The 24,496-nt window shown below is 40.3% G+C and overlaps 1 protein-coding gene across 3 annotated transcripts in view; it reads left to right on the plus strand.

The window, feature by feature from the left end:
* Window positions 1-2,200: 2,200 nt before the first annotated feature.
* The window catches only part of HIBADH (3-hydroxyisobutyrate dehydrogenase), an 85,431-nt gene continuing 63,135 nt past the window's right edge, over window positions 2,201-24,496 (plus strand). Inside the window, exons 1-4 of one of the 3 annotated variants that reach the window (XM_050892644.1) lie at window positions 2,201-2,282; window positions 10,794-10,954; window positions 15,703-15,812; window positions 18,292-18,413. In XM_050892644.1, coding sequence (XP_050748601.1) covers window positions 2,201-2,282; window positions 10,794-10,954; window positions 15,703-15,812; window positions 18,292-18,413 — 475 coding nt within the window. Of the gene's footprint in view, window positions 2,283-9,197; window positions 9,261-10,793; window positions 10,955-15,702; window positions 15,813-18,291; window positions 18,414-24,496 lie in introns of those variants that run through there. The other 2 variants (XM_050892645.1, XM_050892646.1) reach the window with 2 other exon arrangements.

The following is a 24,496-nucleotide window of genomic DNA, read 5'->3' on the forward strand; positions in this document are numbered from 1 at the left end:
AAAAAGCTCTGACCTAAAAAGAGTAACCTAATAACTGAGGGAGTACCCAGCATTCCTCCACAACAAACTAAGGCAAGGTTTTCTGTCAGGAAAAGAAATTAGCTGTTTTGTTCAAGAGAGATGAATATGGCAGTTGCAGGACTGGAGCTGAAGCCTTGCTCCGAGGAGTCAGCATTCGCCTGCCTCCAGTCTGCCCTCCCTCAGAGCCTGGCCTGCTCCCTCACACCCCTGAAGGGCCTGAAGCTCTCCCTGCCCTGCCAGCAAGGTCTCCAAGCCCTGTCAGACACTGGGCTGTAGGTGAGCAGCACAGCTCTTGCTAGCTTGTTCAAATACAAACCTTACTGAGGTTGATAAACCCTGTGTTAGGCCTTTGGGAACCACGCTCTGGGCACAATTGTATTGGGTTTGCATGACAAGGTTTTGTTGGTGGGGGGGCTACAGGGGTGGCTTCTGTGAGAAGCTGCTAGAAGCTTCCCCTATGGCCGATAGAGCCAATGCCAGCTGGCTCCAAGACGGACCCGCTGCTGGCCAAGGCTGAGCCCATCAGTGACGGTGGTAGCGCCTCTGGAATAACATATTTAAGAAGGGGGGAAAAACTGCTGCGGTAAAAGCAGCCGGAGAGAGAGGAGTGAGAATATGTGAGAGAAACAACTCCGCAGACACCAAGGTCAGTGAAGAAGGAGGGGGAGGAGGTGCTGCAGGCACCAGAGCAGAGATTCCCCTGCAGCCCATAGTGAAGACCATGGTGAGGCAGGCTGTCCCCCTGCAGCCCATGGAGGTTAATGGTGGAGCAGATATCCACCTGCAGCCTGTGGAGAACTCCATGCCAGAGCAGGTGGATGCCCTCGAAGGAGGCTGTGACCCCGTGGGAAGCCCACACTGGAGCAGGCTCCTGGCAGGACCTGTGGACCCGTGGAGAGAGAGGTGCCCAGACTGGAGCAGGTTTGCTGGCAGGACTTGTGACCCCGCGGGGGACCCACGCTGGAGCAGTCTGTTCCTGAAGGACTGCACCCCATGGAAGGGACCCACGCTGGAGCAGTTTGTGAAGAACTGTAGCCTGTGGGAAGGACTCACATTGGAGAAGTTCGTGGAGGACTGTCTCCTGTGGGAGGGATGCCACGCTGGAGCAGAGGAAGAGTGTGAGGAGTCCTCCCCCTGTGGAGGAAGGAGCGGCAGAGACAATGTGTGATGAACTGACTGCAACCCCCATTCCCTGTCTCCCTGCGCTGCTCGGGGGGAGGAGGTAGAGAAAATCGGGAGTAAAGTTAAGCCTGAGAAGAAGGGAGGGGTGGGGGGAAGGTGTTTTTAAGATTTGTTTTTATTTCTCATTATCCTACTCTGATTTGACTGGTAATATTTTTTTTTCCCCTCAAGTCGAGTATGTTTTGCCTGTTACTAAATGCCAAGTCATCTCCCTGTCCTTATCTCGACCCATGAGCTTTTTGTTATATTTTCTCTCCCGTGTCCAGCTGAGGAGGGGGAGTGATACAGCGGCTTTGGTGGGCACCTGGCACCCAGCCAGGGTCAACCCACCACCACGATGAAGCCAGTCATAAGCTCCAACACTTTGTTGCCATCTGACTAGGCAAGAACAGTGCAAGACGGCCTTTTCCCTCACCCCGAGGGCGCCGTTTACGCCACGCTACGGGCACCGCGGCCCTCACACGGCCGGGGCGGCCCGTCCCTACCGTCTCGCACCACAAACCGCCTCCGCCAAAAACCCGGCCCGGCCCGGCCCGGCCCTGCCTTCCCTCCCTCCCTCCCCTCAGCCAAGCAGTCCCTCCCGGCAGCGACGCAGGAAGGAGAGGCCGCAGCGGGCAGGCGCAGGCAAGAAGGAGGGCGGGAAGGAAACATGTCCCCGCGGGGAGCCGCAGGCGGCGGGATACTGTTACCCGCCGCCAGCGCCGCTGCCCCAATAAGATGCCCCAGCGCCTGCCCGGCCCCCGCCCCGCCCCTCTCCGCACTCCGGGCGCGGGGAGCGGGGCCGGCCCCATCCGTTACGGGGCGGCGGGCGGGGCCGGCCGGCCGCGGGGGAGGAAGCTTTGCGCTCCCATTGGCTGGTTCCCGCCAAGGGCCGCCTGTGGTTGGCTGCGGCATCTGCCGCTCACAGCGCGCCGGCGGTGGCGGGCGGTGGCGGCGGGCGGGGAGGTGCCGGGGCGGGTGGCGGCCGCCCGGAGGTCACTCGGCGCGGGGGCGCAGCATGGCCGCGGCTGTGGTGCTCGGGGGACCTGCGGGCTGGTGGCGCTGGCACAGGCGGGTGCGTGCCGCCCGCGCGGCGATCGGTAAGGACCTGCCCCTCCCCTCGGCTCGAGCGGCTCCGCTCTGACCGCCGGGCGGTCGTTACCCGGGCGGGAAAAGGCCGGGCCTTTCCAGGGGCTCGGCCGGGGAGCGCTGCTGCCGCGCTGCCCTTGGCGGCCGCGGCCGCGCGCCCTCCGCACCCGACGGGCCCGGTGCAACGGCCGGCCCCGCGCCTGGCGGGCCCCGGAGCCGCCTCGTCGTGCAGCGCCCCCGGTGAGGGCCCCCCCCGGGGGAGCGCCGGGGGGTTATCGCTGGCACGGCGCGCTCCCGCGAAGCGGCTCCCGCTGCCGCGTTATTTGAGGCTGTACCGGAGCTTCGGAGTGGCTTAGCTCAATAAATGTTTTCACTCATTTGCTTACAGTAGCATGCCTGGAAATTATCAGAGCCCACAAGTGCTTCCTGTGGCACCAGTGACATGTTAGCAGTACCTGTTACCTAGATTTGGGCTGTTCAACCCTCTCGATCATTGTATCCGATTATTTTCCTTAAACTGAAGGTAAATCCAGCGGCACTTCCTCCTGTTCCAGCTCTGCAGGCACTCGCTCGCACATATGGTTGATTCATGGGCAGTGGAAGGAGCAAACAGCTTTAAATGTCCTGTTGGTGCAAGTGAAGGAAGAATGTATTTGCAGAACTGGACCTAGACCTTTTCACTTTTCAGAATCCTGAAAATCATGCTACTGTTTCCAAGTAGTTTAACTGCTGAAGTAGATAATTGAAAATATACCTTCAGTAGTCTTTTTGACGTCATTTTGATAGCAGTCTGTTGCTTGTGTATGTCACTGTATAGTTAGGCTCCCAACAAATAGGTGAAGGTTTTTCAAGTAGCAAAGTGGAAGAAATACATTATTTTAAATGCTATATGGTTCTAAAATCTTGACACTTAACAAAGTGTTTCAGGAATTGCTCAATTACTTTTAAGTAAGTTTTAAAAATTTGTAGTTCCCCGGTAAACCTCATTTAAACTGATCAGTGAAAAGTGCTTGACACTTAATTTTGAAATTAGCTTTCAGTGTTATTTTTGCTTGACTGTCTCTTTTCCACTAATGCATGGGGATTTTTTATAGTTGCAGCTCTGGTGTTGTGCTAAGTAATAGCTCAGGTGCAGCAGGCATGTTGGTCACATGCTAGTAAAGTTAAATACAGGAGACCTGTTTGTGTATTTAGTGCCTTTTGTGATACCGCAATTGAAAGCAGTAGCTTTCAATGTATTTTGAACTTTCTGTGCATGGTAGCTGCCAGATATTTCTGTAAGAGCTTTGAAATCCGCTGTCTTGGTCAATATTCCAATGGTCATGTTTCATGTAGAGAAGATGGAAGGGATCTCATTTCTTGGTGGTGAGCACAGGTGTGAAAAGCAACCCAAAACACTACACTGGCCCTTGAAGTTGAAAAATATAGTTTGTCTTTGCCTGAAGACCTGAGCAAGAAACTGTGACTAAGTCTAAGGAAAAATTGTGACTCCCCCAAGAAAATTCCATAGAACAGAATTTCACCCACAGAGTTTAAGCTCTGACTTACTTAGTCAGTAGTGATTGCGCTGAAAGTCCTGTTGACTCTGAGAAGTGTTTGTGGGATGAATGTCAAAGCATTAAGCCTTCTTAACTGCTAAGCTCTACTGCTTAGTTATATGTCGAGGTTTCCCCATCTCTAATGCGTTTATTAGGTTTGCCATCCTTTTCTTTAGTTTTGAGTAGTCTAAAAGTTGTCTTTTGAGTAGTGATTTCATCAACTGTTGTTCTGAGTGAAACGCCATCCTAGTGAAGGAACTCTGCCAGCTCTGAGAGCTGTCCAACACTACAGCTTGGTTAGCGAGCGGGCTGTCTTCGTTCACTTATTGAATGCTCCTTAGTTACTTGGTCAGTTGCTCTTTGCAGCTGGCGCAGACCGTGATGGATTGTTTCTTCTGTATGTTTATATGAGAGGCTGTTAAATCATCTAGGAGGAAGATAGCTGAGAGCAGATTTTGGAGGAGCATCTTGGGTATGTACGTTTGTGTATTAGCAAGTTGGATGGAGACCATGTAGTCTTGTGATCTGCAGCTGGCAGTTGCTGGCAAAGGTGCTTCATGGAGAGGGTGTATATGCCCTTACTTAAAAATACATTTATGATGGATGTGGAGGAATCCTTCCTGGGGACTGCTGGGGCGGGTTTAATGAGGTATCATGGCTGAGAAAGGAAGATTTTCTAGTAAATGAAGATTCATCAGCTGAGGGAGCTGTTCATCAAAGACGACAGTACCCTGCTAGAGAACAAAAATGTCCTTACAAATAGTTTTGGATAAGTAGTAGGGACCCATTCAGTTAATAGTTGAATAGTACTTTTGTTGATGCAGGAGCTGTGTTTGAACTGTCGAATGATTCCATGCTCTGATGCAGAGAAGCATTAATTACTGAGCAAGGATTATGACAGAAAGGCCTGCTGCTCAGAAGTCCAGCACATTACTTAATTAAGGGATCAAGTGTACACTTGATATTCTTTTTAGATATTCTTTACTACATGTTTTTGTCTTTAATGTATTAGCAAACATTTAATGAGGTATAGCTACAGATAAGAAAAATGAGGTAAGACAACTGTGACTGTTACAAGATAGCATGTCTGTTTTTCATCAGCAGACCTTTACAGAGGCAAGGAAAAGCAAATGGGATGTTTTCAATGTAAAGCTGGCCAAATTTAGAGTCTTGTAATCTTAAATTATGATTTTGGCTGAGTGCACTTCTCAAAATCATTGCATAACCTTTAAAAGCCTGTGACCCTGGGGCAATTTAAATTCCATTGGCAAAGCTTCTAGGAGCAGAAAGACCTGATTCTGCCCCTGTACAGCTGGCCTCTCTAACTTCTATGTTTCTCCATGTAGTTCCCTCCAGAATCTAGTTTAGTAGAGGTTTTATGAGTTTCCATAGAAAAGTTTGCACAAAACACAGAAGCTTTCTCTGATCCTTTCTTTCAAAGCAGGAAGGAGAAAAGGGATGGTGTCTTCTGTTGTACGTGGACCAGAACTTAAGATGCTAAATCAGTGGCAAAATCCTTCATTTAGTGGCTCATATTGAATTGTCATCATGTTTCCCTCTCCTTGTCAAGTTACTTCATATGCAACTGTACTTTCTCATAAAGCTCTGAGCAAAACCAGCAACTTCAGTAGTTGAGCTTCCTCTGGGCATCTTCCCATGCTCCTGTTAAATCTCACCTACTGGGTTGGAAACGAGCTCAAGATTCACTGATCCAGAGAGATCAGGAATATTAATATGATTTGCAACCACCTGATTAGGAGATTCATATGAGACAGTAATATGTGGGCTATTATCCCTTGTGCCAGATTTATCGGTTTCATTTGACTGTGGAGCTAGGGTTTCCATCCCAGGAGCTAGACATTTTGGTGAACATGGTTCAAAATAGATTTTATAAAGCCAAAAAGTAAGTATTATTGTTGAGATTACAATTTGAGAGTTACTGGTTTCTCAGTCCTGTTCTTGGCCAGTTAGACACTGCTTTCCCTTGGAGTACAAGCATATTGGACCCTTTCCAGCTCTACTGTCTGTGGTCCTATCCGACTATTAGTTCCTTTTTGTTTGAATACAAAGAGATGTCCTCTGCACTGCGTATTATAGTGTCTGTACAGTCTAGTATTTGCAGTGAATTCAAGGCACCACTGGAGCTGAAATTCTTTCTTGAAACTGTAAGAGTCATTACTTTGGGAGATAGTATAAAATGAAATGTAAACATCTGAAATGATCTAAACTTGTAACCGTCATCGTTCAGGTTAAAAAGAAAATTGCTTTCAGTATCTTTACATAGAAGCTTGAAAAGACAAGTTTTAGGTCATTACAGGCCAAATATTCTATAGACAGGATTGCAATCTGTGCATCTCTGAATTTACTCTCTTAATGGATGTATTTTGTTCAAGAAAAGGCATTCAGAGATTCATAAACTCTTGCTGATTTTTTTAATTAAATTATTTTTAAGGTAAAATTCTCCTGAAATCGTAGATCAGGTCAAGTGTTTCTATGTGTGGCTGACTTTTCAAAGCAAAACATTTTTATCTGTATTGTCTGTAAGCCCCCAATATGGCAAGAAGGTCATAAATTGATCCTCCTCATCAATGGAGTCTTCATAGGCACGGGGCTCTGCAAGTACATGTTCCCTCAAGAGAATAATGAAGAATCTCCTGGGAAAAGCCCAGATGCTTTGGAGTCACTGTAGCTGTAGCTGGTTTTGCTCCCAATTAACTTGATCTATAGATTAACCCATGTTGCTGGTTCTGTTCCCAGTGAAGGAGAATTAGTTGCACATGGCGTCAGTGATTATTTTAAAAGTAGCTTCTATTGCTCCTACTTCTGATGTTCTGCCCTCTGTTAGAAGTTGAATGTGGACTGGGCATTTTCCCAGCCATGTCATTGCAGCAGGTTACTGTAGATTTTATGGCTGAAGTAAAATGGACTCAATACCACAGGGACAGTTTCTGCAAATCCTTATACAATTGATGGGATTAGTTAAGCGTACGTGTATGTGGGTTTGCAGAATATCAATCCTTAGATGTTTGAATTATACAGTTATTTCAAAACGGAGCCTGTGCCATGTATCAAATGGTAAACAGTGCCTAGATATTCAAGCTGGACATGAATTGCCGTGATAGCACCTGTGGAGTTTCATCTAATATGAAGAGGTGAAAAATCATGTCGTCTTAAACATCCTCTGTTTGGCAAACCCCCACTGTCTTAAGTAGTCATTAAAAAATATGCCATGATTCTAAATGCGGTTGATTCAAATTTAATTGAAATCAGCTCTATTAGGTATGTCTGTGAGCTAATGTCATCAGTCCTTTAAAGCAGTTTTCCTGTATTTGAGTACCTGGGGATCTGGAGGTTTTTCAAAGCTGTTAATCAAATTATATAATTTTAAAGTGGCTAATTTAACACGGGGCTGTGAAAAGTTAAACCAAACTAAGAAGTCAGAAGCTGAGTCAGGAATTGGACTATTTCTCTAACAGGTATCCCAATTCCTGTGGATTTCAATATGTTCTAGTTAGCACAGAACAGAAAATGGTCCCTGATTCATAAACTAAGACAACAGAAAATCAACAGACAGACAAAAGGGAAAATAATAGAATACAGTGAGACAAAACTAATAATACTGATCAGCATGTTGCCTTGTATTCCAGTGGAACTGTTGCTATGCCTTCTGGGGATGTTGCAAAATGAAGATTTTTAAGGCAGGCCTTATAGTAGAAGAATGAGTTAGTTTCATGGATATTTACATTGTGAAGAGTTGCCTTAGAGGAGTAACAGAAATGCTTGTTGGCAATTGGCCTGTCATTGCAGTCCAATTACCAGTTGATGTCTTAATAGTAAAATGGGATGATAGCCATGGAAAGTCGTCAAAGCAAAGCAGTCTTATGTGACATAGTAAAGTAAGGCAGGATGCAGAGAAGGAGTGACAGAAAGTAGCATGGGCAAAATGTCCTTCTCAGTTCCCAATATTTCCATGAAGATCAAGGCAAGATTATGTCTGTTGAGGTGCGTGGCCAGATTCTGAAGTAGCTGAGATCTCAGATATAAAGAAGAAGGAATCAGTGAGATTTAAGCAGATCATGGACAGGTCTTCTAGGTTGTAGGTATGAGTGACAGGCATCACTGCTGGTGTCAGCACTGATATAGAAAAAAGGTATCAAGAAAGTTTTCTGAAGATGATTAAGAGATTTCTTGATGTTTAGTTTGAGGTGATGGTTAGATGTCCATGAGAGGGTGTGAGAAAAGAAGAGATCAGGATAAAAGTGAAGAGTCTACAAGAATGAGCCTAGACATGGTAGCCAGATTTATGCTTCTGATGAGGTTACTTGGAATTCACAGAAACAAAGAAAACTGAGGTTTGGAAGCAAGGCTAACTTTAAAGCTTAAACTAACTAGGTTGCCCAGGGTGCTCCAAGGTTGCTCCAAGGATGGAGGTTCCATCCCTTCTCTGTGCAGCCTGTTCCAGTGCAGAACCTTTCTCTTCATCAGGGATGCTCTTCTTATTTCCAACTGGAATTTCCCTTCCTGCAGCTTTTGACCATTGCCCCATGTCCTGTTGTTGTGCACCTCTGTGAAGAATCTGGTGTCATTTACTCTGTAACTCTTCTTCCCTCCCACTCCATAGGTAGTAGAAGACTGCAATTAGCCTTTGCTTCTCCAAGCTAAGCAAAGACAGTTCCCTTAGCCTCTGCTCATACACCATATTCTCCAGCTCCTCAGTCATATTAGTTGATGTCTGCTGGGCTGTCTGCAGTTTGACCACATCTCTTGTGTATTGTGCTGTGTAGAGTGGAATCACCAATTTTTTTGACTTGTTGGGTATGCTTTTGCTAATGTAGCGCAGTATGTCATTAACCTTTTGCTGCAAGGATGCACTACTGACTCATGCTCAACTTGTTGTCTATGGGAATCCACAGGTTCTGCAGAGCTGCAACCTGTCTAGCCAGTCCTCAGCCTGCAGTGACATCTCCTGCCCCAAGTACAGGACATTGTATTTGTCTTTTTTTAACTTCTTGAGGCCCATTTCTCCAGTCTTTCTGAACGGTAGCCCTGCCCTGCAGTTTTTCAGCCATTCCCCCCAGTTTGGTGTCACATGTGATCTTGCTGAGGGTGCTTATGTCCCATCATCGCAGTCATTTTTAAACAGCAGCAGCCCCAGTATTGACCCATGAGGAACATCACGCGTAACGGACTGTTGCTAGTCTTTGAACCACTGATCACTTTTTAAGCCCAATAGTCCAGACAACATTTCTTCCATCAGGCAGTCTTGCATACTTTCCCCATTTGGCTACTGAGATACTAGAGGAGGCTGTTCTGAAAGCTTTACTGAAGTCAAGGTACATTAGATCCACTGGTGTTAAGGGGTAGAGAAAGAAAGATGCTGAAAACCTGGACTTGAACCTCCTCAGGAAGCTGGAAGCTTCGGGCTAACAAAAGGAGCAATTTTAGATTAGGGTAAGTGATGTACTGGGGAAGACTGACTCATAGAAACTATGAGAAGAAAAGACTCCAAGATGATTACTATGGCTGATGATGGCGTTTTAGGCTCTTTGTTCATTTGTTCCCTAGATTTGACATGTAGCACTTCTTAAAAAAGCAATGTGCTCTTTTCCTGACTTATCTCAGTTTGCACTAAGCATTTTCCCAGTGCAGTTTTCTTTTAAATTGTGCTACTTCTCTAGCTATGTAATTGCTGCAGGCATCTGTGGAAACTCTCTCAGACCAAAGTTCTCTCAACGAACCTGATTTATTAAACGTGGCACTTCCAAAATAGTGCTGCAGATGAAAGAGCATGACCGTTGCTGGCTAAAAAGAAGCTTAAAGTCAGAAAGACTTTAAAGTGATTAATCAAGTGTTATTGGCCTAGAGAGGATTCTTTGCTAAGCATTGAGACCTCTTAGAGTCTCGATCCAGCTTAGGCACATTTTCTGTATGTGCACTTCAGAGTTACAGTAGTTCTGTAGTTAGTTAGCCTTGTTTCTGGCTGCTTAGTTGCCACATGCCTTAGTGTTTATTCTGCATAACTTTTTCCTTTGTCATAAAGGAGAAATTATTTTATGTAATTGGCAAAGAAATCTCGGCACTGCCAAATTGTGCTGCTCTTGGATTAGGAGTGTTTAGAGTGATGAGACACTGAGTGTAGTAGATGAATGCCTGCAATGCTAGTTACTGTCCAGCATTTGATACTTGCTAACTACTTGGAAAAAGTAACTGACTGAAACTGTAGTGTTTTCCACAGATTGTAGGTTATGCTTTATAATTCTGTCTTGGTCATACAGGAAATAGAATACAGGGGTTATTCCTGTAAAGACTTCATAATTTTGTATTTATACTATAGTTTGTTCTAGTTTTCAGTATTTGCTTTTAAACTGTGATTACATGGCTCAAAGGATTTGCAATGATTTATTATGGAGACTTTCACCTTTAGGTTAGTGGCTTATATCTGAGTGCAGGATCAGAAGAGTCCACTTATTATCTGTGAGGGGCTGCATGAAATAAAGTGGCAGCCTCAGTCCATTTCTAGAGAACAGGTGCTATATCCCAATCCTGCAGCCAAAGCTGCAAATAAGAAGTCTGTAAAATATATATAAAATTTGATTTTGCATATCCAGTTTAGGATTTAGACACATAACAAAATACAAACAAGCCTGCATATTTTAAGTCTGTGTTTGAGCTCTTCTCAGACCTTAGCTTTCAGAGATGTTGCTGAAGTTTGATTATTACTATACTTTTTGAAACACTCACATTTTCGTAATTAAAATAATTTTCTTTGATATGTGGAAAAACTATTCTGGGGTGGTATTTGTGGCCCGATGTGAGCTATAATTTATGGTTTAAATTATGCAGAATAGGATTCACATTTCCACCGTTTTTAAGTGTAAAGTTGTTTAAATCAATGAAAACAGATTACATGCTAGCTTTTGTTACATCATTGTTACGCATTACTCTAAAATACAAATATATTGATATTTATTGTTTTGAAACCAGTGTGTTCTAGGGCAATGGCTTCCAAAACCCCAGTTGGATTCATAGGGCTGGGTAACATGGGAAATCCAATGGCAAAAAACCTGGTAAAACATGGATATCCAGTTATTGCATATGATGTGTTCCCAGAAGCTTGCAAAGAATTTCAAGACTTGGGTGCTCAGGTATAGTAATAAACTTTCTTTATTTCAACAATAACTGTATGTGTTGAATGGTTCTTGCATGCAATGCAATTAAATAATCTGGGTTTCTTCTTGGTGAAGATCACAATCGAAACTAAAACAGCGTAGTGAATGCAATCTGAATCTGGGAGGTTTCACTTGGAGCAAAGACATGATTCTACCCTAAGTAATTTTCATGCTGTTAGCCAGAATTGCTACCTTGTTGGACTTCTCTAGCTGGTTTTTTTCCCCCCTTTTTATGAGAGTAGGTTGATGGCCTGTTCCTTCACCTCCTCCTTTCTCCTGCTTCCTCCTCCCCCAGGTCTAGATGGCCAGTGGGCTGCTTTTCATCTGGTTCCTACTTTGACCTTTTCAGGTTAAATGACCCTAGTTAAAAATTCCTGCTGGCATAGCTGTAAGGGTTATAGGGACATATGAGCTTTCCTGCTGCTTCAAGGTGCAGTCCTCAGGGGCAGGGAAAAAATCTAATTATTTAAGTGCTTATTCTCTTGAAGGCAAGGAAGGTTATGGTGAGAGAAGAGGAAGGAATGAAAAGGAAAAAGGAGGGAAGGAAATTGATCACATTAAGGAGGTTTACCTTCCTGCCATATACCCTGCGAAATCTTGGCCCTGTTCCAGTCAGTGCTATTGCTTTTGTTGATCCGTTAATACACCCAGAAACCCATTCAGTCTCTCAGATGGTTGGGTCATTTCTAAGTGTCTGAAACATATTCAAATGTTTTTGACATACTTCAAAGCTATAGCAGTTTAGATAGTTGTGGGTGGATGGATAGGTGCATAAAACACTGAAACAAAAGAATGTACTCAAGTAAGGAGAAACCAACGCAAAAATAATACTCTGATGTGACAGTGTAGAGGATAGGAGGGAATTTTCCAGCAGTGGCAAGGAAATTGTAGGTAGATCTAGATAGAGGAACTGTATGCCTTGAAAGTCTAAACTGTTGGAGCTAATTGCAGCTGTTTTAAATAATGAGGTAACATCAAGATTCCCAAAAGATAAAATGATAAAGTGCACCTGTTCATAATTAATTGCAGCTCCCCTTGAATAATTACAGAATCTTGGCCTTAACTGGGAAAGTAAGCTCTTCAGCTTCTTTGCCTAGCTACTGTTTTTATTTTGTTAAAGCAGCTGAGACCCTCAGGGCTGAACCAGACCTGTCTTAAGTAAGAGGCTGGGCAAATGGAAAGGAAGTCTGTTTTGAACAATTAGTTGTATTTTTAATTCATGTTCTGCAGTGGGATCTCTTTGCTGTGGCTGCCTATTTGGATAGCTTATTGCCATAATAATAGAATCCTTGGCATCTTGATACCTATGGCATTGCTAATGGCAAGACTTAATGTGTGATATTAAAGGTGAACTGTAATGCTTTTAAAAATAAAGCCAAAAGTAAGTTTTAAGATCATAAATCACTAAGAGAATACATGAGTAGGCTTAAATACAAATACAACATACTTAAAGTATGTGAACATAACTTCCTCTTCTTGATCTATAGGTGTAAATCCTACCCCAACATTTTTTTCAGGACTTGGAAACTTGTGGGTCCAGGCGGCCGTGTAGAAACTGCTGTAGAAGGAACATTGGGCTCCAAGGGCTGCCTTCTCTTTGGTCTGGCTGGTAGGGTAAAACCATCAGGAGTGTCACAGAGATGAAAAGATGCCCCCCAAGAGACAGTAAATGTTGTCAAAAGCCCATTGTTTAAAGTCAGTGCTACTACCAAGGTATATGGAGGAAGAGGGATATTTGATCGTAAGTCTGCATATTCTGTGACTCCACTTTCTTTAGCCTCTGAAGTAAAGAACTGGGAGGGAGTATATGTCCGGAGGCAACCACTTGCCTGCTGATGGTAAATAGTAAGGGGAAAACTGGCTCAGCAGGAGCATATGGAACCACTTGGGGTAAAACTTGGAGAAAGTTGCAAGGCTACAAACGAGGGAGAATACTGAACAGTGCTGTGAGCAAGTAAGCTGCCTCTACACTCTACTGTCTTTCCCCTTCCTCATAGTTATCATGTTCTCACACAGCGGAGTGCATGTGTGTCACACAGTTACTTTGCTTCAGTTTACATATGTTTGAATCTTATCTCAGATTTGGAAGTTTGAGAATGTTACTGAAGTCATCTGATGCATAAAGCAGCATAAAAATAGAGCTTTCTTCAGTGTATTCAGTAAGAGTGGCATTTCAGGCAAGCAGAATTATTAATTGACTTATCATAAATATAAAGAAGGAAACAGGGAAGCATTTTGGAAGAAATATAAGCAGATGCGCATATTGAAGGGCATAAACCAATGACCAGTATGAAGAAAAGTCTCCCCTATCTAGTTGCGTACTGCAAAAGTTTGCTTGAACTGGCAAGTATCAGAACCTGTACGGAACATGGTGGGCTGCTACTCTGAGCCAGTATGGTCTATGTTAGTAATCAGCAATTAGTATTTGGTATGTTTTTGAAATATTCACATATTCTTAATGATTTCAAATGCATAATGTTTCTTAATAGCTTTCAAATCATTCAACTTTATTTCTGAGACAGGAAGTCCAAAATAAAAAAAAAGTTTTATATGTTGCTTGTTGAACCAGGTAGGTAGGTTTCCTCTGGGATTATTAATCATATTTGTTAACAGTACCAAAAAACTGAGAATGACAATTCCCACTTTAATTCCCACTTTTTTTTCTACTTACTTCAAGGTAACAAAATTATTTTCCTTTGTATGGTTGTGGAAGTACTGTCCCAGTCTGTGTACAGTTTTAATCTCATTTTCTTCATGTAAAAGGCATGTTAGTATTTTGAAAGACATGGATGGACTAAATTAATTTCTGTGTAGATGACTACTGTACTATGTCTTCTATATATCTGTGTTGCTTAAGAATTGTTTAGATCTGTAACCAAAAAACAGCTATATCCTATCTACATGGCCAAGTGGAAATGTGAGGCTGATGTAGTTTTTAAGTTATGTGCCCAATATTGTATGGTTTTCAGCTTCTGGTTGAAAGGTGAAAATGGGCCACAGAGTATTCAGCTGATAACTTGCAAAGCTCTAAGAATACTGGAGATAATAGTTTCAAATAAGAAGACATATATAAATTCAGGTTCCAATTACATACTTGCTCTCTCCTCTGATAGTACACATTGGGACTGAACCGAACCAGAGATACTCAGAACTAAAGACAAAGGTGTCATACTCCTATATAAAGAGCTAGGCTCTCTGGTCTCCAGGGAAGCAAGTCACAAAATTAACTGATCAGATATAGAAGCTTTTCTGCTTATAATTGTCTCATTTATTCCTCCTAACCTTTGTTGTTTAGACTACAGTATGTTTCCTTTTATAGCTGTGTGGTATACCAGATGTTTTATGTAGTATTAACTTGTTCTTTCAAAACAAAACCTGCATGTTTCTAAGTCTCATCTATGCCAGTTTCTTTACCTTTTTTTTGAGAGCTTTGTTCAGTAAATATATACAGTCTTCCCTTCTTTTACTCATTTTATAAGTCAAATAGAAATCAAGAAGTTTCTCGTGGTGTATCCCAGAAGTTCTTCAAGATGTTATTCAGCATTTCTTACAGATGTGTATATGACATGCTTTCTTTGATGCTGAGACCTTATAAACACATTGTATATAAAAAGAGAATATATTTACATAAGGGCCTTTAGTATCAAAACTAACAAAAATTATAACAAATACCTGTAGTTATAAATCAATAAGGAATGGTGAAATGAGGTCATCGATGTGTTGATTTGTCTACGTTATGGAAAGGAACCAAATTTTCAGGTAGCTGTTAAACTGCAATTTCTTTAACCCGAAAGCCATGTGATATGGAAATTCTAATTTATTTTGGTAAAACTACTTGAATGAGTGAAACCAGATTTGATCCGCGTGGGCTAAAGATAAAAGAATAAGCTGTATTTTTTGGTTGCTGTTTTCCCTGAGCTATTAATGTATTAACAATGCATTTTTAAAAGAAATTAATTATTTAAAACTAGTATTGGACAAAAATCTTAGTGGCAAATGCCTTCTGGGTAAAACTCACTACTTTAGCTGTCAGTATTTCACTTGTTGTATGTGTATCTTAAATACTGCCTGCCTCTGAAAATGAGCTGGGGAAGGTAATATACCTTTAAAGTTAGGTATGTTTATTTAACAACCAATACCTAACAATATAATTTGAAACTTGTTCAGATCTTTTTGGTGAAGGATGCTTGAGCTGATAATTTTCCTTTTTAAAAATGTCAACGTAATATTGTGAGAAACGTCAGTTAGTTTATCTGATTTTTTTTTTTAAGGTGAGGCTCAGAGGTGCATTAAGTAATTTTTTCTTTTTTCCAGTCTTCCTCTCTTCCAATGCTGTTTATAAGACAAGAAAAAAAGTGAGATTTTTGTGATCCTTCGTACTGTCCCTCCTTAGAAACGTTGTAGAGCAATATTTTGTATAGATGCATGGTTTATAGTGAATTGAAGATTCATGAATGGGTTGATGGGGTGCAAACGTCCCCATTGACGGATGTTCTGGAGGAACTTCCGTGATAGGACATCCTTTTTAATTTTTTTTATTTTTCTGTTCCTGGATCCAATTAATCAACATTTCCATTAGGAGTTTTTCTTGTGTTCTAATTTTTTACCTAGCTTAGTTGTGACCGGTGACCTGCAAATCTAAAAACAAACTCAGCAAAAAAGTCTGACGTCTCTTTTTCAGGAAGTGTAAACTTACATAATTTTTAATTTTTTTTCTTTGAAAGGTAACAGATTCCCCAGCAGATGTAGCAGAAAGAGCAGACAGAATTATTACCATGCTGCCTTCTAGTCCCAATGCAAAAGAAGTTTACACAGGAGCAAATGGAATTCTAAAGTAAGAATTTTTTGTAGTTTGGAGAATTCCCACTCCTACTCAAGACTGTATTACATTGTCTGTCAAATGATTGCTGTTGCTGTAGCTCTTGCTGTGCCTTCAGGGAACTTAACTTGATGTTCTCTGTTTTGTCACTATTGATATTTCTAATTACATGAGTTCTCTTAAACTGTGCTTGCTTTTGAATGGCTTTTGGCTAAAGTCTTAATTTTATTTTCAGAAGAACAACAATTTATGTGAATTTGAGGCAACTTAACTGACTATTATCTACCTTCTCAGTTGCATGTTTCTTTTACTGTAATGTACTACAGACAAGTATAACTAGAATATTTGCTGGCAACAATTATTTGCTGAAATACTTTTTTCTTTAGCTTGAAATCCTATAAATGAAATGTTCTGAAGAGATGCCATTGTGTCTCATGGTATTAAAGTGCATTAACATAGAATAGCTGACAAGGCTTTATTGATTTCTACTCTTATTGTCTGTTTATTACACAAGAAAATATCTAAAGAATTTGTTTAATGTGAAACAATGTTTTTTAACTTTTGCGGAGGGATTTCCACTGAGCCTAAAATCCATAGTTTGCAGAATTCTAATACTCAGAGTTTTTGGACTTGCCAAATTAAAAAATAAATAGTATTTAAAAGGCTCTCTGGCAACGTGTGCACTGCTCCTGGCAGGCTGACTAAGGCTACTCAGTACCTCTGAGGATGATGTAGGATCTTACTGCTATCCAGGTTAATAATGTAAAGGAAGAAACGTACAGAAGACAAACGTACAGTAGATTGTCTAAAACCAATGTTATCTTTTTTAGGTATTGATTGTAGGCAATATTAAGGTGCAGTGATAAGAAAGTGAAATAGAGGAGAGGGATTTCTATTCTTCTTGCAATATAGGAAATAATAGTTGCTTCCTTCGCTTACTGTCCGTAGTTTAATTCCTCACAAAGTAGGACTGAGCAGATCTAAGTATCTGTAGCTTAGACCCTTCAGGGAGGAAGGGTAATTGGATCAGTCCCACAAAGCTGGGCAAACAGCTGCGGGAGAATTGTATCCAGGATGGTGGTACTTTGAAGACTGATTGGCAGTGCTTACTGATATAATACAGCCGGTTAATCTTTTGAGTACCTAGATGTGGAAAATACTGCGGGGAACAGAGGATATGGAAAGCAGTCCTGTGCTGCTGCAGTTTCTCAGCTTCCGTATTCAAGAGAAAGAAGTGTAATTTGACAGTAGTGGTTAATTGTTGCTCTGAGTGACCCTGGACCTTGGTAACTGGTTTGACTTTTATCATTTTCTGAAGCTTTTTAAGCTTTACCGAAGAAAACATTGATGCTCTGGAGTATTTAAGGGTTAACTTAGTCATCCCACTGTGCCACCAAGGAGCCTGTGCCACTGCTCCTTGTTCTGAACTAAGGGGAGATGAGGTAGTACTGTATCTGCCACGCTGGTTTTCGTTTGCACGTGTTCAAACTAACTGCAGCAGCTCATCCCTTCTGTGAAAAAGGACAAAAGGACTGTAGCTCCCCACTGGAGCTACAGTGGGGTCCACAGCTGTGTATATATTGAGAGACTATTTCCAGCAACCTAGGTAATTCAATTCAGTGGAATTCACTGTACTGCCAACAGCACGCAAGGTGCAGTGAAGCTCTTCGTCTATAATGTGTAGCTTTAGATTACTCACTTTTTTATGACAGAAAAATTACGTTGTTTGATTTTGTGGTGTTTGCTGGTCCAGTGGACATGACATCGCGGTGCAATAGAATGGAAAGAGGGATAAAAATACAATCAATTTTTTATTGTTGAGGGCATTAAAAATTTTTACTTCAATTGCATGTTTTTAAACACATATACAACTTTTTGTGTTCTACAGTTTGGGATACAATTCTTCTGCCTAAATATACTAGCTGTCAGTACGAAAACATAACTTTTTTCTCCATGCTTCACTAAATCTGCAGTAGGCTTTTGTGGTGTTAGCTAGGATCTTTATGTAGAATAAATTGTAGCAATGATTAAAAGAATGCAATCAGACTATTCTGATAAGAACTTAAGATATTGTATAGATATAGAAAGAAAAGTGTATTGTTACATATGAAATTTTAGGCTGTATCGACATTTAGTTCAGTTGCTTAGAATGCATCTTAGATGATCTGTATATGATATACTGCTCAAGCTTGCATGATGGCAGGTTTTCCTATGCACCCTTTTTGTGTAATTTTTTCATAATAGTGTTTAGGAAGAACATCCTTTTTTGTGTTCAGGTTTTATTGTGTTTTGAGTCACTGAAAACTGTGGTATACATACTCAGCAGTATACAAACTGAGCAGATCTTGCTCAATAGAGTTTAAAACTTTATATTTATTAGTGTACCAAAAAGTGTCTGTACATTTATCATGCTGAGGAAAGCCAGTGCCATGGTAATAGTTGCAAACGTCTTGTGCAACAAATACTTAATAATAATAATTAATCTTTATTTTAGGAAAGTGAAGAAAGGATCATTGCTAATAGATTCCAGTACTATAGACCCTGCAGTTTCAAAAGAATTAGCCAAAGCAGTTGAAAAAATGGGAGCTGTTTTCATGGATGCCCCAGTTTCTGGAGGTAAGTCTTCATTAACAGTTTACCTTTGCTATATATACAGTATGCTTTTTTTTTTGTTCCATTGCATTAAAGAAATGTATGTTATTTTAGGAATATTTTTAGGGTTTAGGAATATGCTTTTGTATTAGACCTGGAGAAACTGAGCTTTGGTACAGTGGTCCTTTTAATTTAACTTCTTTCATAAAGTTGTATTTTTATGCAGGTATTCACACCTCTTCAGTCTCCAGCCATTTCTTTCTGTTAGGGAAAGACTGTTTGGTTGCCATTAAGCAGTTCTGCTGCTTTTTCATTAATGAAAAAGGAGAGGATGAAGGGGGGAATAAAGGATTTCATTGCCAAGAAAAAACAGAGCTTTCCTCTGGTTTTGTAACAGTTGAAGAATGTGGGTGATATTTGTCTATTCTTGAAGTTGCTAACTATTGATCTCTGGGTATTTCATCTTTTGTAAGACATAATATAGAGCAGGGAAGTCTTTCATTTTGTGGACAGAGGAGAGCAGAAGCATAAAATTAATGTTTTGAAAACAAAACCGTAGCTGATTGTTACTATTGTTGAATTCTTCTCTAAAACTCCTAGAATTAGAAGGTGAGGAAAACGCGTTTTGTGTGGGAAAATCTTGGGTTTTTTACAATCCACTCTAAAAATTAATGTAAGTGGCATCGTGAGAATTCTTTATTTTCCTGTCTTTAATGAGGTAATTCAGATAGTTACACTTGAAAGAGAATAAAAATGCAAAGGGTAGGAGAGAATTTGGCCTTACAGAATTTGTAAAAGGTATGATGCACAAACTAGAAAGAGCATAGCCTGAATTTCACATCATGAAGATGAGTGCGGGTGAGGAGCAAAAACTAACCATCTTTTTAATTTTCAACTGAACACTAAAGCAGGATTTGGCTACACACTAGAAGCCAAAATTTTCATCCAAATTCTAATGTGAACAGAAAGTAGGAACACCCAGGTAGGCGATATTGAAGATATAATGGAGAAGACAAGATTTTTGCTTCCCAGCCAAAATACTAGTCCTTGTTTTATAAAGTTAGATAACTTGTCAGCCTGGCAATAAAAACCACAGAAAAAAAGTACGTTGTGGCTGGATTTTATATCTGTTTTATCCTTTTCTAAACACAGCATTGCCTTCTACTTATCAGTTGGGCAATTCTGACATCTTCTGTGTGGTTCTATTCAATCCCTTTCCCCCAGATATGTTGTTTACCTGAGGGAATTAGTTACCTTTTAGAAATGTCTGTAATTTGTTTTTACCTGTAAGTTTTTGCTTTAAGGCTGACTATGCTATAACTACAAAGAAAGAAAGAAAAGTTTGATTCCAAAACAACGCTAGCTGTTTTGGGGGTTTTGTTCCTTGAGAAAATGGTAATGCCGAGACTGGGTTAATATGATAACATACAGTTGACTAGTCTGAATAAAAATGGCTTTTTTGGTGTTAGTGGTTTATCTGAATACAAATTATTTGGTGTTTAGTGTCAGTTACAGATTGAGTGATATTCTGAAGGAGGGGGAAAGAACTGAGACTTAGCTTTCTAGTACATAATATGTTTGTGAATGCCAAGGAGCACTCTGTACAAATCATGTTTAAAGTGGGCAGTTGCTAGAAATGTGGAGAAGTTAAGTATGTTGGAAAAGGCTTTAATGTTATGCTTTGTTCTTTCCATCTTTCAAGACCTAACACATCAAATCTTTGGGGTATTTTTGTATGTCCTGACTGCATTGTTGGCCTTTAGACAAAACACTAAATGGAGAAGTATGCTCAGCTCTCTAGAAATTGGCAGGCATTATTCTGTTGCTGTGCAATGCAATAGACTTGGCAGGAGTGTGAGGGAGGGCCTTTGTGGGATGCAGTGAGGAGGAAGAGAAAGCAGCACGCCTGAACTGTCGTCTTTAGATCTGTCTGTTTACTAGCTGTTATTGGCAGACAATTCCACTTGTGTTCTTAGGTATTTGGATGTTGCCTCATGGATGTTAATGTTCATCTGCACTGTGAACAAGTTATTTCACAAACTAAATAATATTTTGAAAATTGCTTGGTCTATAAATCTTACGGAGAAATAGTGGTGATTTTAATCCCGTCTTGACATTGCAAATTAAGTATCTTAAGGCCTAGCATTAGTGCCAGATTTTAGTGGCTTGTTTGCAGCCTTACACCTGAAAGATGCTTTCCCTTGATCTTTTTCAGATGCGCCTGTGCACCAGCGTAGTAGTGCCGTCTTCTTCGTATGATTGGCCTACAACATTTACTTGCAGTTTACAGTCAGGACCCATTAAGTGGAAGCTGATGCACCTGTTACTGTAGTGTTATTTTGTATTAACTGATTTTGGAAAATACTTCTCATCCCAGTAGTTGCATGCAGATTATGCTGCTAATGCTGTCTGGAGATAGCAATCGCTTTACCCTGGGATTAGGATCTCTTGCAGGTCCACATGAGAAAGTTGTGTCACAGTTCCCAGTGCTGCCCTGATTTGTGAGCTCTTTGTAAGCGTATGACAAATGAGGAAACATCTTCTAAATCTGTGTTTATTTAATATATTTTTTTAATCTAGAGGAGTAAATTTATCTTCTTGCGAAGATTGGATTATGCATCTTTGTATGTATAAAAGGCTTTTAAAGCACACATTATCACAGAAGCATATTTAAAACTGACTTCTATTGGCACTGAAGACACTACTGGCTGAGTAAGGGATCTAAATTTAGCCTTTAAGAATTGTGTTGAGTTTGTCCTCCCACTGATTTCACTGAAAGTATGATACAGATTCTCACCTTGCAATCCAGAGCAAACTTTACTAGTGGTTTCACTGATGCTGCTGTAGCATTTCTCTCTTTTTAATTCAGTATACAAAATATGCATTGTCTAAAGTACAGTGGGTGAAATGTTTTTTTTTTATTTCTGATGTGATGCTTTCTTCATAGTAAGCATTGTTAGTGTTCAGATATTACCTTTTCAACTTTTTTTCCCTTCCACTGACTCTTGATATTAAATCAGCTCCTCTGCTGCTCAAAATATGTTGTACTGCATTCTGCTGGAACTTCACAAAAAGATGTGACAGCTTGATTTACTTTTCTGGTTTTGGAGGTACGGATAAACTGTTTTAAATGCTTTTGTAAGTATGGTTCTTTAGATCCGATAATGCAACTTAGGTAGATCTTTCCCCTCACTGGCTACTTTAGCCAAGATAGTCATCAATAAAAAAGTCAGACTGCTAATTGTTAATAAGAGCTGTCATGTAGAGAACTGTAGTCATGCTAAAATGGTAATAAACAGTAGAATAAAACAATTTTTTGTAGGAACTGCGGGTTGGAGCTGGTTAGAAAATGTTGGAGTTTCTATTCCAGCTGTCATTTCAAACTCTTTCACCTTGTAGTACTACTTCCATAAGCTCCAGCTAACCATTAAGTGATGGAAAGAATATTAGTAGTAACACTGACGAATTGAGACTTCAGCTCTCTGGTAATGTAAAGTAAAATGTGAGTCCTTGAAGGGTGAATTGTAGACTTACTCCCTGTATGGCCAGATCTGTATTTAACGTGGAGCAAAGAAAAAGAATGTTTAGAAATACTGTGGAGATCTTTTCTTTGATTTCCTTTCAAAGAGCAATGTATTTCATGTTTACAGCTTTAAAAAAAAAAAAGTGGACACCTTCTCAAAACTAGAAAAGTGAATATATTTCAATGGCATGATCAGACTGATAGCAGAGATTAAATAGGCCAAACAGAATAATTGGTGAATGTGGTTCTCTTACTTGAACGTTGAAGGTTTAGTGCAGTGTCTTTTCCAAGGGAAGCAGAGGAGAGGGCCTTGCAGAAAAGTTAAGACTACGTCTGTGCACACTAATGCTTGCAAAGATGATTTGAAAGATGTTTTAAGACTAGACTATAATAGTCTATTATTTAGTTAATTATTAATAGTATATTATTTATAATAATAAAAAATAGTAATGAGTCATTCAAACATTGCATCTCTTAGCTTGTAAGTTCTATTGTAATAAGGTGGCATCATTGATATGTTTGCCAGAATAAAGCTTGTTTAATAGACCTCTGTTTTGTTGGAGAGCCTTCATAGAGCTACTTTTTAACTGGCTTTCCTAGGTTGTGTCTGCTTTGTTTCTTTAGCTTTGTGCATTTTTAGAGAAATGCAATCTTATGACTTCATGGAAGAGTTGGTTGGTTGATTCAACGTCTCTAATTTGAGAGATTATGTACTTTTTTAATAAACAGAAGGCATGAAATAAGGAATCTCCTGTACTGAGTGGTATAGAGGTTTTGTTTGGTTTTGGCTTTTTGACCTGCTAATGCAGTGATTGGAATATCTGTTAGGATCCTTGAAACACTGTCAAGACGAAGCAGGTTCATGAATTTAGAACTAATAATTCTGACCTATCCTCCTCAATGGCAGGTGTTCTTGTTGGTGAAGAAAAGATCTAAAGGCATAGCAATATTTGCTCCATTGTTATTTCTGGATTTATGCTTTTATGCTTTATTTTTAAAGCCTGAATGCGTGTACTCAGAATGGCCACAATGTTCTCTGTGCTCCTGGTACCGAGCATAGCATTTTCACCTCACTTCTTCTTCTGCTCTTCCTCAGTCACTCCATGTCTTGCCTAATCTTTTCTTTCCTGACATGTTTCTTAATTTCTCTGTTTACATTTTTGCTGAATGCCTATGATCATACTCATTTTTTGCAAAGTTTGTGATCTAGGGATGGTAGTAGAAATTAAAATGTACAACCTTAATGTTAAAGGTAGTACAAAAAATGTTACTGAGTTATTCTGAAATTTAAATGAGGTAAAAGTACTGCACGAAGTAACTGATAACAAAAAAGGGAAGAATCGGGTGAACTGATTTAAGGAAGCTGAAATGAGCACAAAGAAATACTTTGAACTCGAGATCCTTAAAAAGCTTCTGATTCCTAATAACTTATGTTTTAAACTATTTAACATTACTTATGTTTGTCAAAATAAAGCTAGTTTAATAGACTTCTTTTGTTGGAGAGAAGATGGAAAAGAATGAAGATCTTGAAAATGTTACATGTTGGCAAAATGTGTATTTTGACACTGGGGAGGGAGGAAATATAAACCCTGTGCAGAAATCACGATGTTGGCAGCAGCTGCTGTTGCAGAAGAGTTAGATAGTACATTTACTGATGTGCTGACTTTGCAACGGTATTTTTCTTCTGTGAGTCTATTATGCTTTTTATTTTATTTTATGGAGAATGCAAAAGGTAGCAGAAGGCAAGGAAGAATAAACAGATTTGTTGAGAGTATAATCTAAAAATGTTCACTGGGGTGGAGACAATTATCCTACAATGACTAAAAGGGTGGAATGACTGATTTTATTAAAATATAGTGTATATTTTGGCTATAAAATTGTGTGTAGTCTGGCCAACTAGTGACCGATGTGTAGGGAAACATATCTGTCTCCATTTATTCGAAGGTGTAAAGATGAGTTATTCAGGCTGGCCCAATGGGATATAACCAGGAATAATAGGCTGGAAATTATTAAGGAGAGAAAAATGCATGCTGTGTCTACCAGGAAAAACTTCCTAACGACATTCTTCATACACTGTGGAATAATTTTCCAAAGGAGATGGTTGAAGCCAAGTATCTCGACATGCTTTAAACTGTACTGGGCGAAGCGCTAGGAACTATTCTGTAGGGAAAAATCTTTAACTGGCAGGAGGATGGCTACATGATCTAATAGGTCTTTTCCATCTCTAATGTCTACAATTCTGTTGTGTTCTCACACATGGTGTTCAAAAACAGTTAAAGGAAAACTGTCCAGATGGAAGTTAAAAATCCCTGTGGCACTTTTTGAAAAAGAGTAAGGGATAACTGCAGAACTACAGCCAACATTCCTTTTCTCAGTAAAACTTGTCCTAATATCCACAGCTGTATGTGAGCTGTTACCGCATTCCTAATAGCTGCTCTGTTTGCTTGGGGTTACCTTAATGCTAGTATTGGGCTCATCCTGTCAGGTGTTCTGAGATACACAGAGTAAAGAAGATTTTCAAATTTCAACCTGTCATAAGTTCTAGGGAATAAAAATTAATTTAATTTCACTTTTTAAATTTTGA

Source organism: Gymnogyps californianus, chromosome 2 (assembly GCF_018139145.2).
Source record: "Gymnogyps californianus isolate 813 chromosome 2, ASM1813914v2, whole genome shotgun sequence".
NCBI lineage: Eukaryota > Metazoa > Chordata > Aves > Accipitriformes > Cathartidae > Gymnogyps > Gymnogyps californianus.